This window comes from Petaurus breviceps, unplaced genomic scaffold (assembly GCF_028583685.1).
Source record: "Petaurus breviceps papuanus isolate PSGF00001 unplaced genomic scaffold, PetGlider_PUasm1.0 78, whole genome shotgun sequence".
NCBI lineage: Eukaryota > Metazoa > Chordata > Mammalia > Diprotodontia > Petauridae > Petaurus > Petaurus breviceps.
This window is the reverse complement of record NW_027186502.1, coordinates 8,331,864-8,349,919: the sequence shown is the minus strand read 5'-3', so window position 1 is coordinate 8,349,919 and position 18,056 is coordinate 8,331,864. Positions and strand designations below refer to the sequence as shown.

At 33.9% G+C, this 18,056-nt stretch overlaps 1 protein-coding gene across 10 annotated transcripts in view; it reads right to left on the bottom strand.

Moving 5' to 3' along the window:
* Positions 1-18,056, bottom strand: part of AEBP2 (AE binding protein 2) — a 114,034-nt gene that overhangs the window by 37,397 nt on the left and 58,581 nt on the right. For 3 of the 10 annotated variants that reach the window (XR_011172063.1, XR_011172062.1, XM_069106183.1), the window contains exons 4-9: positions 15,964-16,150; positions 11,817-11,941; positions 9,410-9,477; positions 8,121-8,234; positions 7,794-7,860; positions 5,778-5,804 (exon numbers count right to left, since the gene is read on the bottom strand). Coding sequence is in view for 7 of the 10 variants with exons in the window: in XM_069106183.1 (XP_068962284.1) it covers positions 7,806-7,860; positions 8,121-8,234; positions 9,410-9,477; positions 11,817-11,941; positions 15,964-16,150 (549 nt within the window). In the remaining 3 variants the exon portion in view is untranslated. Of the gene's footprint in view, positions 1-3,720; positions 5,236-5,777; positions 5,805-7,793; positions 7,861-8,120; positions 8,235-9,409; positions 9,478-11,816; positions 11,942-15,963; positions 16,151-18,056 lie in introns of those variants that run through there. The other 7 variants (XM_069106186.1, XM_069106180.1, XM_069106187.1 and 4 more) reach the window with 3 other exon arrangements.

Sequence of the window (18,056 nt, the reverse complement as noted above, 5' to 3'; positions counted from 1 at the left end):
AATTTGAAACTCAAGGGATTGTGGAACTGAATCTTGTAAATAAACTAAAAAAGACAAAAAATAAAATATACCAAACTGGGTACTTTTTTAATGAGCTATGGATAATTGACATCAGAAGTAAACATTATTCAAACCTGGAAAGCTAGGAGCTTAACACTTGTTTTATTTTATCTCAACTGGGCCTTTTAACAGCACAGAAATCCTTCTACACAGAATTCTCCCTAACTATCCACAACTTCCAAACCTTACTCAATCTTGCCTCTGAAGGTGCCACTACTCACCTCACAGAAGTTTCCTCTTATCCTTTTTTAATCTCATTAGTTCTCCACTATATACTCCATTACTCATCTCTGATGGAGAAAGACTCTGGACAAAATAAACACCCCTACAACCATCGTTGAATCCATCCCTTTCAGAAGAATGACACCACCCTAGCATAGTTTCAAAAATTCTACTTACCCCATCTATCCCTAGTAGCTAATTCCTTATCTCTCCTCACTTTTCTGGACAAACTCCTTGAGAAAACTGTCTCCAATCAGTGCCTCAACTTCCTTTTCTCTCACTCTTCAATGGCAATTTGACAGCCTCATTTCTTTGAAACTGCTTTCTCCAAAATTACCAATGACCTCTTCACCTCCAACTCAATCCCAGAGCTCCCAGAACTCTGATAACATTGACACTGTTGAACTTCCATTGGATACTTTCCCCTAAGTTTTTGTGACAATGATCTCATTCTCTCTTGTAGCCTCTTACTCTTGTCCATTTCTCAGTCTTGTTATCTCCTTTGGAGATCTCATAAACTCCCATTAATTAGTTCAATTTTCATCCCAGCGCTGAACCTATGATCCTATATACCCAAAATCTATTTTCTTGTTCTCTATTACCTATTGATATAAACCGTATGTTGTTTTATGCACCAACAATATTTTGTATTGATAGGGTAACGATGGCCAGACAAAACTCTCAAGGGGCATTTTTAAAAAAATAGGTGGATACCTGAGCCACCTCACTTTTTTTTAAAATGTCCATTCCAAATACAAAGCTTCAAACTTTCTAACAATGAAATGTCCATTTTTCAGAACACTGGTTGCAGTCTTCTAAAAAAGTATATAAGAGAAATTTGTACACAATTAAGGTATATCTCAAGCTCAAATACAAAACAATTCTCTTTTTTCCAATCTTCCTTCTTTCACATTTCCATTAAAAATTTTGGGGGCAACACCTCCCTCCATCTTTACCAAGTTCAAAACCTTGGCATCAACTCATGACTCATTCTAAACACATATTCATATAATTTGTAGTTTTTACCTTCTGGTCTCTCCTATATACTACCCTCTTCACTGTACTGGTGCTGTGGCTTCTGAATTAGTGCCTTTTTGTTCCTTCCTGCCCCCCCCCCCATCTACCTACCACAAAGCTGCTTATGGTACACTTTTGTACCTACCATGCCTATTGCCTTAAGAATGTACCATCTGGCATTTAAGTTTTTTTTTTTCCCCCCACAAAATAAGACAAATTTTTCTACTTTTCCAATTTTCTCAAACACAATCTAAGGTCCTAACAATGCTTATTTGCAAATGGTACTTCCATCTCCAATTGCTGTATGTTGGCACTGGTTACCCCCAAGGCTGAAAGACTGTCCCTAATCAGCTGTGCTTTTGTTAAGACTGACTTCAATTCTCACCTTCTGCAAGATCTTTCCAGGTCACTCCAGCTTTTCTTCTAATACCTATTTAGTTCTATGACTCCCTCAATAGAGGCTGTTTAGGTGGTACATACATGATTCAGGGGAATGAATGCTGGATTGAGTAAGGAAAATGTGAATATAAATCTAGCCTAAGGAACTTAATTAGCTGTGTAACTCTGGGTAGTCACTTAATTTCTAGTCTGCCTCAGTTTCCTCTAGTCTTTCCTCAGTTACTCATCTGTAAAATGGTGATAATAGCACACCTACCTCTCACATCTGTGTGAGAGTAATATGAAATGTTAGGCAAGCCTTAAAACTTTATATAAATGCATTCTTTATAGACAGCATAAAAGCTGGTACATATTTAATGCCTATTACCAACTAATTTTTCTGACTTCTCTGATGACCAAAACCCATTCATGTGGGGCAGCTAGGTGACACAGTGAGTAAAACACCGGCCCCGAAGTCAGTTATGGCCTCAGACACAACACCCACACAAAATAACTAGCCGTGTAACCTTGGGCAAGTTACTTAACCCCAATTGCTCTCCAAAGGGCAAAAATAAAACATCCATTCATATGAAAACTGCCATTAGTATCTGTCACAAGGGATGAAAACCAATTGTATCTGTAGCTTGACAATGATCATACATACTAGGTATTCTTCAGTGAGTCATCCACCCTCCTTTACACTGTGACTAGTCCATCTTCTGTCCAGCCACACATGACAGACATGACATCCTTTATGCCAGGTCTACTGTGTAACTCTTCACTAGTGACATATTGTTAATTGCTGATATATACCACCATCTTTTGCATAAGTATTCAGACTTATTTATCTTTCAGGGAGTCATAAAAAGTACTGCAACAATCTGTCAGAGGCCATCCAGTCATTTTCTTCCTGTTCCATTCTGGGCAGAGATCACTATTGTCCATTTGCACTATCAAGCCAAAATTTATGTTGTGCTAAGAGTTGTCTAACTACATGTAATCAGTCTGAATAGGCATTTCTTCCTCCACTTGGCTCTTCCTTTTTGGATAATTATGCAAAACTCATGTGTCACTTTGGAGTTTAGGCTTTGCAATATTCGAGAGCTGGATGCAATTTATATAGAACACCTAAAGTTATTCAACTTTTTCTTATTTTTAAAATCCAAATTATATTTTAACTCCTTATGAAGAAATTATTGAACAAATGCTGATACATGTAAGAGATACATAATGATAGGTCAATCTTTATTTGATCTAAATATAATGGTAAAAGATACTACTGGCTATTATACTGAGTAGAGCAAAATGAGGATGGCAATACTTAAGATGAAGAACACCTAGAAATTTAATATGCCTATTTATATTTCCATTAACTGCAATTGGAGTAACTTGAAAAAAAATACATAGATAAATCTAACAATGATTTTGATGTCTGAAATTTCTACCAGTGTGTAGTTAACCAAATGCACTACTATTAAGTAGCTACTATTAAAAATACTTTTTTCTTTTGCTACTAATTCTTTCCCTGCTTTATTTTTTTTTTTTTTAAGCAATCGGGGTTAAGTAACTTGCTCAAGGTTACATGGCCAGTTATTTCTGGGTGTAGTGCTAAGTATCTGAGCCCAGATTTGATCCCCAGGTCATCCCAACGCTGGAGCTGGTGCTCTTACTTGCTGAACCACCTGGCCGCCCCTAAGCAATTGGGGTTAAGTAACTTGCTCAAGGTTACACAGCCAGGTGTTTCTGGGTAGGTGCTAAGTGTCTGAGCCTGGATTTGATCCCCAGGTCATCCTGACACTGGAGCCGGTGCTCTTGCTTTATCTTCCAATATCCTCTCAGAATAGGTAATAATGTGAATCAAGATCTAGCTTACAGCAACAGTAGGTATGGAAATAAGGAAAAATTAAGAGGATACACATAATCAGATTTAATTGAGCATCCTAGCTCTGAGAGCTAAGTGAAGCATCAAAAAGGACATGTACTTTAAAAATCTTCAATTGCCATTTTAAAATTTCATTGAAAGGTAACAACTTTCAAACTAGATATGATTTGCTTTGTTTTATTAGAAAAAATACTTAGGCAAGGGCTACAATCATCTGTCAATTATGAATGACTTACAAGGACATGAAGCAATAAAATAAAAATACAGATACAAATTATATATCCGATTATTGGCAATTTCATAACAAATTTAAGATAACAATGGAGATTGTAGATTACTTTATAGGTACAGAATAAAGCAGTAGATGAAGTGCTCCAGCAAAAGAACAGAAACCAAAGAATAAACCCAAAAAAAGAAATGTCACATTGCTACAGAGCTTATGTATAATATTCTTATTAAACAACCTTTCCAGAATGTCTTACATTAATAGTGCTGTAATTGCACTTCATTTAATTTCACTCATTATTATTTCTAGAGAGCTTTTTAACCCACTGGAACCAAGAAGGCCTCTCATGTTTATTTTCTTTTTAATTTTTTTAAAAAAATTATGTAAATGCAAAATGCACTGTGTATCATGAAAATTCGCATCTTGGAACCAAAGGGTTAATTCTTAATTTTTTTTGTCTCTTCTTTAAAAAATTTAGTGTAAAAACTGCTGGTTTTTATATTTACTGTAGTAAATGAAAACTCCTCAATTAGGAGGATTTTATGCAGTTTGACTGCACATTACCACATACTTTAAAATAGGTCCTTCCAACAGTAAGGAAATAATTGATTTCACGGTCACTGTCAGAAATGAGTGCCATAATTCTATTATGGTTACTGTTCATCCCTCAAAGACTTCTGGAAGGATGTTCAATGTATTTCATTCTTACAACAGATATTAACAGTAGTACATAGTCCCTTAAGTCTCCAAAAGACATTTATTGTTAAGGAAGGTGCTTTATTAACAATTCTTCTGGCAGCACTAGTGAATTACAATATCCTTCAATATTATTTCTACCATAATATATACATTTTAACTTTCATGCCTCTAGAAAAACATCTACAGTACATTTCATAATATAAAAATATATTACAAATCTGCTGAATTATTTACAAGCAACGTTCTATTATCTCTATGCAACATTTTTGTCTCCATACAAGACTAACAAGTTACACAATTTTCTATTTCTTTAAGTTTAAAAAAAATCCATATGGCTTCTTGCACAATAAAAGCAAGAAAGTGATTTTTTAATTTTCCCAAACCAACTTTGGTGCATAAAGAATTCAATTTCCGGATATGTAAAAAAAAAAAAAAATACAATTTTTCTTACATCAAAAGAAAATCCATTGTTTTTCTCATGAAAAAAATCGGTCATAAAATGAAAACACTGAGAGTATTTAAAAACTTGAAATAGAGGTTTTTCAAAAACCGTTAACAGATTCATTATATAATATTAACATACTGTACTCCATGAGAAAGCCCTAATCCTGAAAAGGGAGTCACCAGACATACTGCAACACTCTTAACAGTTAAGTTTCAGCCCTAATTCGATAGATGAAATTTTTGGTTGATTGCAAATGACGTTCACTGTTTGCTTAAATACAAATTGAATACTTTTCTTATCAGAGTTCTGCAAAAGAACACAAATGGCAACCAATCACATCTATTAATCATAATTGAAAATTAAATTATCTCCTGATAATTCATTGTCTTAATATGTTAATTGAGTTTAAATCAATGAACAATGTAGAGACAAACATATTCTTAAGAGTGCTTTTGAATTTGTTAAGGGCACAAATTGTAATAATTTTTTTCAAATATAAACTACTGAAATCACTAAAGAAAAAGCAGCTTAAAGCAGCAAGCATGCAAAGCTTTTAAGAAGTTGTTCCACTAAGTTGCCAGAAGAGTGGTTGCTCAGTCTCCCACTGTACCATTCCATGAAAATGTGGATATACAGTAATATATTAATACATTCCACAGAAGCGTCTACTTCATTCACAGAATGTTTACACTAAGCATAAATATTATCTAAGTATTGGGGGAGGGAGGAGAAAAAAGGAAGGGGTTGACTCTAATGTGCAACTTTATTCCTAAACCCATTGTCAGTGACTAAGACTGTAGGTATCCCCCGTTTGTTTGCTTTATTTATTTATGTATTATTATTTTTACCTCTTCAACCTCTTCTGTGGCATTGTTCTGGAAAAAAGAAAAAAATTTGTATTTTACTGTAAAGGTTTTTTTAAAAACTACAAGACAACTATTCATGATAAATTATTTTATAACATGATACAGACATACAATACTTATTTTCCCATGGAATCTATTCAAGTTATTAGGTTTTATCTACTGAATATTTACGTTCTGCTAAAATCTTCTTGTCAGGTTAACTAGTTTACTCTATATCTGAAATTTCTTGATTCTTCATAAGTATCAATATTTTTTCCAATAGGATATTTGTCTGAGGTGACAAATAAGTGGTTCTAATGATAAAAATTTACTATTTAGAAGAAATTCCTTTAAAGTAGTTTACATAAATATGCTAAAGCTTGTCTTGTTAGACTAGTCTGTCAACTGCACTATACCTACTATCATAAGAAATTTTGTATCTAACATAAATTAAGACAATTTTAAAATGTTTTCTTTCAATCCCTTAATGGCACTCAGTTCCCTGATGGTACAGAATAAAAAAAAAAGAATTTGAGTTTGATGGGAATTTAGAATTCAGTCTAATACCTAAACATGTATGCATAATGAGGCCTTGGCAAACTACAAAGATGGCCCACAATCCCCAACTGGAAAGCCTCTGTGAAAAGCAGTACTATACTTTTCTATGGTTAAATAGCCAACCTCACAAGAATCCTTCCTCTACATAGAGAAAGACATTGGGGGGTAAAACAGGAGGGGCCCCGGTGTCCCATCAATGTCAGGAAAGATCAAAAAGAGATGGAGTGTAGGGTTTCAGTAATTTTAACAGTATGGGAAATTGTCAGTGCAAACTCCATAAAATAAATGCTGATTAGAAAATAATCTACACCTTATAATTTTAAGAGTTGTCTCCAGCACTTGAAGATTATGGGACTTTCCTACAGTCATACTTTAAGTTGGATACATTACTGAAAGATCTTCCTAAGGCTAGACTATGGATTATTCAATGCTGAACACCTCTATTAAGAGCTTAAGGAAGCACCACAACTCTATTGTCACAATACATTCACTATATCAAAACAAGGTGAACTATTGGCAACTAAAGATTTATTCCCAACCACCACATCATAATCTTGAGAAAACCTGAACACAGGCATAAAGTGATGGTAAAATTTTTTAAATGCAGGAAATTGATGGAAGGAAGGAGTAGGGTTATCATGGGGTAGAGAAGAATAAATCCAAACACAGGATACATAACCACTTATGCTCACAGATTAACTTATACCTTCAGGAATATTTGCTGAAATGAATTAGGTATTTCACCACTCTTGAACTCCAAGGGGTGAAACAGAGGAAAAATTCAGGGCAATTACTTTGTTACATTAGGATTCAGTTGTTCTGAATAATGCTAAAACAAAATTAACTAGGACACTGTACTTGAAAATGCCTAAAATGAAAATATTTCCATTAAACTCTACTCAAAATCCTCAATTTGATGGGGACTGAAATAGAAATTGTTTGACCATTATAGATTACAAATCAATTCAACAAAAACTTATTAAGTTCATACTGTATTGCAATGCGTTGTGCTAAGTACTATGGACATTATTTTAGTCCTGTAATATTTGTTAAAGGTTAACTAATTGCATGAATAAAACTATAATTTATGTTACACAAGAATTTAGCTCATCAGTATATAGCATTGGTGCATTTTTAATAAATCTTTATCTGTATTCTGTGAATTATGGTTCAAGCATAGTACACCAATGAAAAAGCAGACCAGATTAAAAAAAACAAACCATGAAATCTATTATAAATGTGACCATTTTTAAGCTAATAAACTTAATCGTGAGTAAATAAACATTTTAAAAAATCAAATTGTTTAAACTACCTAGAACACTTAATATGCACTTTCCTTCCCTCCCCCACAAGTCTAACAAAAAAATGGCAGTACTGGTTTCAAAGTAATACTACATGTATTACAACTGAACAGTAAATGCGTAAGATAAATTTGGACTTGAAAAAAATTGGCATACAAACCAGTATGTGATCTTAACAGAAGTGATCTTTCAGGATTCCACTGTATGTACTTCTTTTACTAGAATTTCTGTATACCAAGCACAAAAAAGTAAAATACACTTGGTAAATAAACACATTCCCTCTTTCTCAGTAACTAGATTTCAGTTCATGAAGGTTGATTATTTAAGAATTTCTTAAAACCTCAGAGCTTTCTGGGTACTAACCAAGATTGATATTCCTGCCCTAACAATCTGTTGCATTAGTTTTAACATACGATATATTTTTTTTAAAAGCTTAGTGAGTCTTAATTATTATGCTTTATAAAGGAAAACTTCACAATGAAATTACCTGTATATGTTTGGGTCCAAAAGCAAGGCAGTGTCTTTGGGTAGCTTTGATAAATGAACTACTTTCGTTTTTAGTTGATGTCGTTCACTTTCATTTACCCACACATCAGGCAAACTACGGCAGAAAAAAAAATCATTTTTCTCAAATATCACTTATCTCACCCCATGTTAATTTACAATGATAAACTTTAAAGGAACGATCTGACTTTAAAAACACTGTAGTTGGAAATTATGAAAGGTGGTGCTTAAGAGCATTTCTTTAATAAAGAAATATGCCACAGCTGTTAATGTTCTTAAGTTACTGATGCAAAGTAAATGTTTCCTTTTTGAATTGAAAGATCATAACATAATTTTGAAATTATTAACTACAAAAACTCCCTAAAAGGCCTAAAGAGTGGATTAGTTTTGCATTCTCATCTTTATTAGCTGACAATACTCCTGTATTAAAATTCTTCTCAAAAACACAAAACACAAATTCCATTACTACTGAAATATAAGCCAGCCTTCACTGGTGCCCCTACCTCATTGTCATCCTGCATCTAACTACCTCTCCACCCTACACAATTCTGTCACCAATCCCTCCCTCTGCATGTTTCAACAGGAGCCACAGAGGGCACCAACAATGTAATCCCTGGGTAGCTCAAATCTTAGAATTCTACCTGCATGTTCAACTGCTCAAAACCTAGTTTAGGGTTACGTGGCCTACTTTCTGAAACTACAGATACTGGCCAGATATTAGTCAGACAGTCAAATATAAACCCTTAAGAACATGAAGAAGCAGCACCTGCTCAAGAAAACAACTACTTATGTAATAAAAACAGTACTTGTTTGAGAAAGTAAGGTAGAAACATTTAAATCTATAACATTAGGTAGATAAGCTATAAGTAAAATCATAAAATTTTAGAAACTTCTATTCCATTTCATTCATTTTACAGAAGAAATTAAGGGCTAAAAAATGAAAGTAATAACCTCCCCATAGTCAAAGTGCTTGCAAGTGGCAGAGTTCAAAGTAGAATTTAAGCCTCCTGAATCTCAGTCCAATTTTTTTTCCTACTACATCATTATCTACCTACTATAACTATAATGTATATGACTGAGAATCTCACTTCCCTCCACCGCGAAAAGGGTAAAAATATTAAACGGCTTAGTGCATAAAAATAAAATTAAATTGGGGCTCCTCTATTGTTAACAAATGGTGAAAATTATTTAGGAAGTTGCTTTTACCATTCTAATTCTCTAATTAAAGATCTACATAATATCCAGAGAGTAATTCACTTCTAAAATACTTACATATCTTCTGGCATCCAATGAAGCAGCAGTTTTATCTTTCCAGAATCTTCTTTTCTCTTGGCTATTACCTATTGAGGGTATAACAATGACCCAAAAATGTGGAAAATGTACATTTAAAATATGGAAAATTGTATGAGTTCCTCCCACTTCCTCCAGTACCAATCATTCATTATACCACATAATCAATTTTGAATAATTTTTAAATGACCTCCATACTGCATTACAAGAAAACATTAGATTTAAAAAATTTGTGATTTGAAACAATGAATACACTTTCTCAAGAATGCAATTAAAAGGTAAAACTATTTCAATGTGAACTGTAAAATTCACTTAGAAATTGTTTTTTCAATTTCACCTCCAAAATACTATTTGAAAAGCTTATATTTTGATCGACAAATTAAAAGGATAACAGATTAAGTCAAAAAGGTCTATAACAAGTCAACTTACTTTCTAAACCTGACTTTATTATTATGTAAGTCAATATAAAGAATAAGTCAATATATGAAAAGCTTGAAGACATGTCAGTATCTAAAACTACCTATGTTTTGGATCTAAATAGGTTCCATAAATGTTGTCCCTTTATATATTGGACTGACCAATGGTGACTTGAATTTAATAGGGTCCATACCTGAATCATCAAGAGTCAATCACTTTGAATGAAAATTAGAATTATATCCTAATGAAGAACATAGACCTTGTAATTTTGCATATTAGGCATTTAATACCTATAAATGTTTTCCCTTTACCTTTAAACTTTTAAATAATTATGTAAGTCTAGCTCATTCCAAATGAAGAATTAAACACTATAAACTTTACACAAAATATTTTAATACAAGGCTGACCTCTTCTGGAGAACACAGAAATGCAAGTTCTTCAAGGTAGATGATTGAATACAGTAAAAAAGGTATTTTTGATGAAAGAACTCTTTTCTTAAAGACCTCAAAGTCTACATAAAAGCAGACATATTCTTTGGAACATGTTTAAAAATTGTGATAACAAGTAACTACATACAGTTATGAATTTTTAAAACTATTTTTCTCTTCCATGTGTCTTAGCACTTTATTACAACTGTGGTTCCTTTTTAAGAAGAGATTCTTTAAAACATTAGTATAAAACAGTATAGTATTAGTATAAAACAGTATATATATTAGTAAAAAAAAAAACTTCCATTTCCTTGACTTGGACTCTAAAATTAATCTCAACCCTGCTTCCCAAAGCAATACTTTTCTTCCTGTCTTTTTGTCTCCCTTCAGGATGCTACTCTCAATTAAACCCCCATTTAACTTGGAAGTTCCTTCAAGCCCACCTTCTTTTGTGACTTCTTACTATTTCTGTTCCACTAGAAACAAATTTTATCTTTATTCAAAATCAAACTTCTCTCTTATCATGATGTCATATTCTGTCCATTGATAATCCATGGAGAATTCAATTCCCACTTCCCTGAACTCCTAAGGAAAATGTGTAGGAGGGCAGAATTGGGATTGAGAATAGGAAAAAGTCTTTCAATGACAATGAAACTCGAATTCCACCTTCAGTTTCAGTTTCCTTATCTTTTGAAACCTTTCTCCACCTATGAGTTCATCTCTACTAAACAGGCATGGGAAAAATTTTTTTCTGGACTGTTCTGCCTTTTCATCCTGTACATCAGCAACCAGTCAGATAATATTTGGCAATACTGGCTGCCCATGAGTACTGTATTTTAAAGGGGTCATTAAGAAGAAGCCAGGAGATGCCCAAAATTGTTAACAGGATGTTAAAGGGACAAAGAATACTATGTGATGATCAGCAGAAGGAAATCAAAAATGTTCCAGTCTTATAAAGAAACCTTATGGGAAATGATCAAATTCTTCAAATATCTAAAAGCATTATCAAAGCCTTGTTCTGCTTGCCAAAGCAGAACAAAATGATGTAGTAGAAATTAAAGGGGAGTAGATTTCATTTCAATTAGGAAAAATTATGTAACAATTAGAAAACTGCAAATATGGAACAGCAAGCCTCAAGATTCCATGTATTTCCCCATCCCTAGCAGTGTGCAGTGTAACCAAAGTTTATGATTTGGGTAGGGAATAGGCCTGGGAAAATAAAAACTAATGTACATGAAAGGAAACTCAAATCTTAAGACTGGGTTTATCTAGGTCCAGGTGAAGCCTTTCTCCAGAAATTACTTTTATTTACTTTCTATGTAAATTGCCCATAATTCTATGTCCATAATGTAGTTTCCAAGTAGAACACAATCTCTTTGAGAATATGGAACATTCATAAAATGCCTACCATAAAGCAAATATTTGATAAATCTATTTTAATAGGAGATAATTTCACATACAAAATTAAATACAGCTTTGTTTGTATTTAAATTTGGGGTACATTTATCAGCACAATTAAAAAACAAAAAATACAGAATACTTACAGTACTATGAAAAACAACACTGTGTCCCTTTCCTAAACTTTCTATATGGGCTGCGAGGTTAAAGCATATGGCTCGATGTCTTATTGCATCCAGTGTCTGTGCATCAAAGAAGTCGTGGGGTCGTGCTTTAAAAAAACAAAACACAAAATGGTATTTTTAAAAAATTTAACCAGTAATGCAACAAATATGCTAGATGCAGCTATACTTGCCAAGAAAAGAGTCTTTCCCTAATCTTTTCCCTTCCATTAAAAAGAAGAAAAAAGTAAACCTATAAGCGTATGCTTCTACCTCCAACCTAATTTATTTCTTCTAACCTTTTAGCAAATTTGCTATAATGTCACAGAGAGAGCTTCAGTCCCCCAAAACACCAATTTCCTACTTGGACATTTTACATAAAATGTCTTTGGAGACATTTCAAAATCAAGATGTCCAAAATTCTGTTTCTTCCCCAAAAGCTTTTCCTCTTCAAAATTTCTGCCAAAGGTTAATAATCCCAGCATAAATCTCAACTCCTTACTTACCCTGCACTATATCCAATTTGCTGTCATTTTAATTATTTCTACCTATAAAATGTCTCGAATCTAACGCCTTTTGTCCTCACACAGCTACTACCACAGTGTTTTCTCAGAGATCAATCCAACAGCCTGTTAGTTTGTCTCCTTTCCTAAAGTCTCTTGCCACTCCTAGCCATCCTATTACACTGATAACAGAATAACACATTCTTCTATTTTTTAAAGCCCAACCAACCTATCATTCTAGTCCTACCACTTTCTATGACCCAATCAAACTGGCCTTTACTGTTCCTCACAAAAACTCTATTTGCCATCTCCTTCCTTTTGCATTCCACAACCAACCGTGTGCCTAGAATGCACCCCCTCTTAACCTTTGCCTCAGTGAGTTCCTTTCTAAAAGATGCATCTTAAGCATGATTTCCTGCAAAAAGATTTTGCCCATAACCCACACAGAGCACTCACAATTGTTTGTATTTATTCTCTAAGGAGATATAAACACATGTTGCCTTCCCCATTAGAATGTTAGCTCCTAAAGAGCTATCATGTTATTCATGTCTTTTGCAACTAAAACTACTTAACACAGAGAAGGAACTTAAATGCTTGACTTAAACTGTGTAAGAATAGCCTGAGGTTACTTTTAATGTCTGAAGATGGAAAAAAGTTTTCATTGAAAACTATTTTAAATTGTGCACAAGATTCTAAGAATAAGAATCTTTTCAGGTTTCAATAAATCAATGTAATAAACCAAAGTCTTAAAAAAAAATCTGAACTTTTATCAAGTGGCTATCCCAACAAGGCTGTTCCCAAGAAATAGGAAATAAATGGTAGGTATGTTTAGTTACCACAGAACTCAGATAAAAATCATATTGGTTTTTTAAACCAATCCTGAGCATGATCAGGCAACTTTAGGAACTTATCTGAAAATAATGTAGTGAGGAGAAAGAATGCCTTAATTAGCCTGACATGCCTAATGCTTAATGACATTATAGATTTATTAAGTTCCTGGGACATAGTTACTGCTATACTGACTAAAGGAGTTCAACAGAATGGGTCCAAAGCTTTCCTGTCAACTCCAGGCCCTGTCTTCAAATGAGAGATTTCAAAATTCACAGTCATTCTAATATTCTGTGCCAACCAGTTCAGCAACTACTTCAATTGCCATGAATTCCATCTCCACTCTGCAGTACATGTAGTATAATGAGTTGAATTTGGAATTGTGAATGACCAAGGTTCAAACACTATCTGTCACTTACTGATAACTATGTGAATCTAAGCAAGTCACTATACTTCTCTTGGCTTCATTTTTATTATATGTAAAATGAGAATGTTAGATTAGAGAACATATAAGTCATGACATATATCATCATCCTGTCAATCACCAGCAACACTGCACTGCTCCTTGAAACAAAAAAAAACCCTCTTCTAAGTCTTCCTCATTACCTTCCCCCTCCCGATACAACTTCCTTATTTCCAATTATCATGATCACAAAATAAAAGCAGTAAAAAACTGAATTCACCTTCCATCTTAAACCCTGTTAGATTGAGGATTCCTTCTTCTATGTCTCCCTTACTACATCCCTTTCCCCCCATTTCCCATTATCATTATCATCACAAAATTAACATCCATAGAAAACTGAATTCACCTTCCATCTTAAACCCTTCTTTCCTCCAACCTTCTCTATTTCTACTCAGGGTATAATGATTCAGTCACCCAACCAAGTTCCTTTCATTCCTTCACACCTAAAGTCATTGAATATTATCTCCAAATCATCTCAGATCAATATCCCTTTCTCTTTCCTCACAGTCACTCTCTCTGCAGTTCCCTATTGCCAGTCTCTCCCATCTCTACTTAATTCTTTAGCTACAGCTGCCAAAATTATCTTCCTAAAGCAAAGAGTCTTACCAAGTCACCTATTAGCTCAAAAAACTTCCCACTATCTCCAGCATAAAATATGAATTCCTCAATCCATTAAAGGCCCTCCAAAATCTAATTCCAAACAACTTTTCACTCTCTTCTTTCTTCTTGTAAAAGACTCCCAAAATACATTCTATTCATTTTCAGAATACTTCCTTCAAAGCTAAACTCAGGTACACCACCTCCTCCTTGAGGACTTCACTGATCTCCCCAATTGCTATCATCTCTCCTTCTCTTCCAACTACTTTATACATTTGTATACACACAAGATGTACCAGATCTCACAAAAACACACAGGACAGTTTGGTTTATGCCCAAAGGACATAACAGACAATTTTTGCTGAATTGAATCTTAACTCAATTTATCCATTTATGTTGTGTGGTTGTGAATTATACTTCAAGTCTGAAGTCTCAACTCTTCCTAGATATGCAACTACTTCTGGGCATCTGTACAACTTAACAAGGCATTAATCATTATTAAATAGCCCTTTTTCTCTTTGAAATATAAAATTTAAAAAATCTTTAACGCATTGAGATGCATTTAATGCATCTCTTTTTTTCCTTCCCCTATTCTCTCCACTAAACCCTTGCCCCACTCACACATTCCCTCTTCCATTTATTTCAAAATAACTTCTGTCTTTGTTCACCCTATTTCCTCCATTCTTCCAATGACCCTACCTTTAGGACATACAACCCAATTTTCCCTAATTCCTACCTATAATCAAAAAATTGTCTTCCTCCTTTTTGCAAATTTGCCTACATATCTCACTTTCTCACCAAGACTACAAGCTCCTTGAGAGTAGGGACCACATTCTTTTCCCTTCTGTATTCTGCTCAACTCACTGCTTAATACTACATAAATGACATTGTTATGACAGTACTTTTAAAAGTTTTATTGGCAAAAAAAACTAAGGGAATGACAATTCAAGGGATACTTCTTCCAGAACAAAAAATTTCATTATGTATACAATTCTCCCTATAGTAAGAAGAAAACAGTTCAAGACGACTACTTACTATGGACCCCGGACTTAAAACATCTATAATTCTATTCAAATCTACATTAGCCATGAACCCACTGGCTGCATAATATGGTACTAGTGGAGTCAAGTAGCTTACATTCTACACAAAGGCAAAGTAATAATAATGCTTTCTGTACTAATAGATCTCTTACCTTTATCTGCCTATAATTTAAGGGATTTGGGGGCAGCCAGTTGGCTCAGTGAGTAAGAGCACTGGCCCCAGAGTTGGGATGACCTGGGATCGAATCTGGGCTCAGATACTTAGCACCACACCCAGAAATAACCTTGAGCAAGTTACTTAACCCCAATTGTTTAAAAAATTAAAAAAAAAATTAAGGGATTTTATTAAATTTTACTGCATGGACTAAGAGTCATCCTAAGTACTAATTTCATTGACTCAAGCAATGTTTTCCTGCCAGATGTATGTCTACAAGTACAAATTCAACTAGTGTCAAATACCTTTTTTAATTTATGAAGAACCCAAATATGTTATTTTAATATTTGGTCATATAAAAAGACAATAAAGATACAAGATAACTTTTACATGTCATGACAAAATAAAATGCCACATATTAACAAGATTATTTTCCCTAATAATTTTTTCTAAGAATATTAAAATTTCTATGTTAATTCTTTCCAAGGTAACAACTAAAAAGGTTATATAATAATGTATAGTTTTCCTCTCAAGGTTAAATACTTACGTAATGAGCGTCGCCTTTTGTTCTTTAACTTCCTCCGCTTATTCATTCCAGCTTTAGAAGGAGATTCCTCTTTGGCCTTTGGCTGGCTGGCAACTTTTGAAGAATTTTGCTGACTAAAGTGTGTGGGTACATGACGAGCTAGCCCTCCCTGAGATGCAAAGCTGGCATTGCAACCACCAACAACACACTAAAATAAAATAAGTCATACAAAATATAAGTGAAAGCTCTTTTTGAGATTCAGGAGGCTCCCAATTTATTTTAGAAAAAAGTAGTTAAGCCTTTCATTTCAAAAAAGTTCATATAGTCATAAAAACAAAAAACTAGAAATTGCAGCTCATTATCCTGATATCACCACTTTATTGCCATTTTTGTTCAACAGGGACTCACCAAAAGGTTTTTCCATCAACTACACAAAATAACTTGAGGCAGCAGAAACTTATTTATTTATAGATTACATTCAACTATCTCTACACCCTCACTCTCTGAGATGGAAACTGCTAGGGAGCAGGGCCAAAAAATGGGGAGGAAAAATGTTTTGTCATAGGTTCTCAAATTCTGCTATTGACTGTAATTCTAGAATAGAATTAAAAACATAATATTTGAAAATACTTAGCAAATACTTACTAAGTAGCCATGATAAGGCATTGCCATTTTCCCCCCAATTCATGAAACTTATTGACTGAAAATATATATATATACACCAATAACTTCAACACAAATTATAATAGTATAAAAGACAGTCATTTAGTGTATACTGCATATTCATACTATAATCCATGATGTATACATTCAAAACATCTATATTTTATAGAGCTAGAATAACAAAATTCATCTGGAAAAACAAAAGGTCCAGAACAACAAGGGAATTAATGAAAAGAAAAAATGCTAGGAAAGGTGGCCCAGCCATACCAGATTTTAAAGTGTATTAATAAAGCAGCAGCCATCAAAGCTACTTGGTCCTGGCTGAGAAAGTGGTAGATCAGTGGAATCTATCAGGTACACAAGACACAGTAGTCAGTGACTATAGTAACCTATTGTCATGATAAACCCAAAGACTTCTGGGATAAGAACTCACTATTTGACAAAAAACTACTGGGAAAACTGGAATAGTATGGCAGAAACTGGGCACAGACCAATATCTTACACCATATACTAAAATAGTAAAAATGGGTTCACAATTTAGATATAAAGGCTGATATTATATGCAACCTGGGAGAGCAAGGAATAGTTTACCTGTCAGATTTATGAAGGTAAGAATTTGACCAAACAAGAGATTGAGAGCATTACAAAATGGATAAATTTATAATATTAAATTGAAAAGGTTTTATACTAAAAAAAGCCAATGTAACCAAGATTAGAAGGGAAGCAGAAAATTGGGAAAAAATTTTTATAACCAGTGTCTCTGATAAAGGTCTCATTTCCAAAACACACAAAGAACCAAGTCAAGTTTATAATACAAGTCATTTCTCAACTGATAAATGGTCAAAGAATATGAACTGGCAGTTTTCAGAGGAATTAAAGATATCTATAATCATATGGGAAAATGCTCTAAATAACTATTGATTAGAGAAATGCAAATCAAAACAACTGGTACCACATCTCACCTGTCAGACTGAATAGCATGACAAAAAAGGTAAATGATAAATGCTGGAAAAGATGTGAGAAAATTGCCAACATTAATGCACTGTTGGAATTGTGAACTGAAACAACCATTGTGGAGTGCAATTTGGAACTATCCCCAAAGGGCTGTAAAACTGGGAATACCCACTAGCTGGGTGACCTTGGGAAAGTCACTTAACCCCAACTGCCCTGCCTTTCCCCCTCCAAAAAGAAAAAAAAATCTGAGAATACCCTTTGACCCAACAATACCACTTAAGAAGTCTGTATCCCAAAGAGATCGTAAAAATGAGAAGTGAGTATATGTACAAACAATACTGCAGCTCCTTGTGGTGACAAAGAATTAGAAATCAAGGGGATACCCACCAATTGAGGAATGGCTAAACAAGTTGTGGTATATGAATACAATTGTGCTAAAAGAAATGAGGAGCAGATGATCTTCATAGTAACCTGGAGAGACTTATAGGAACTGATGC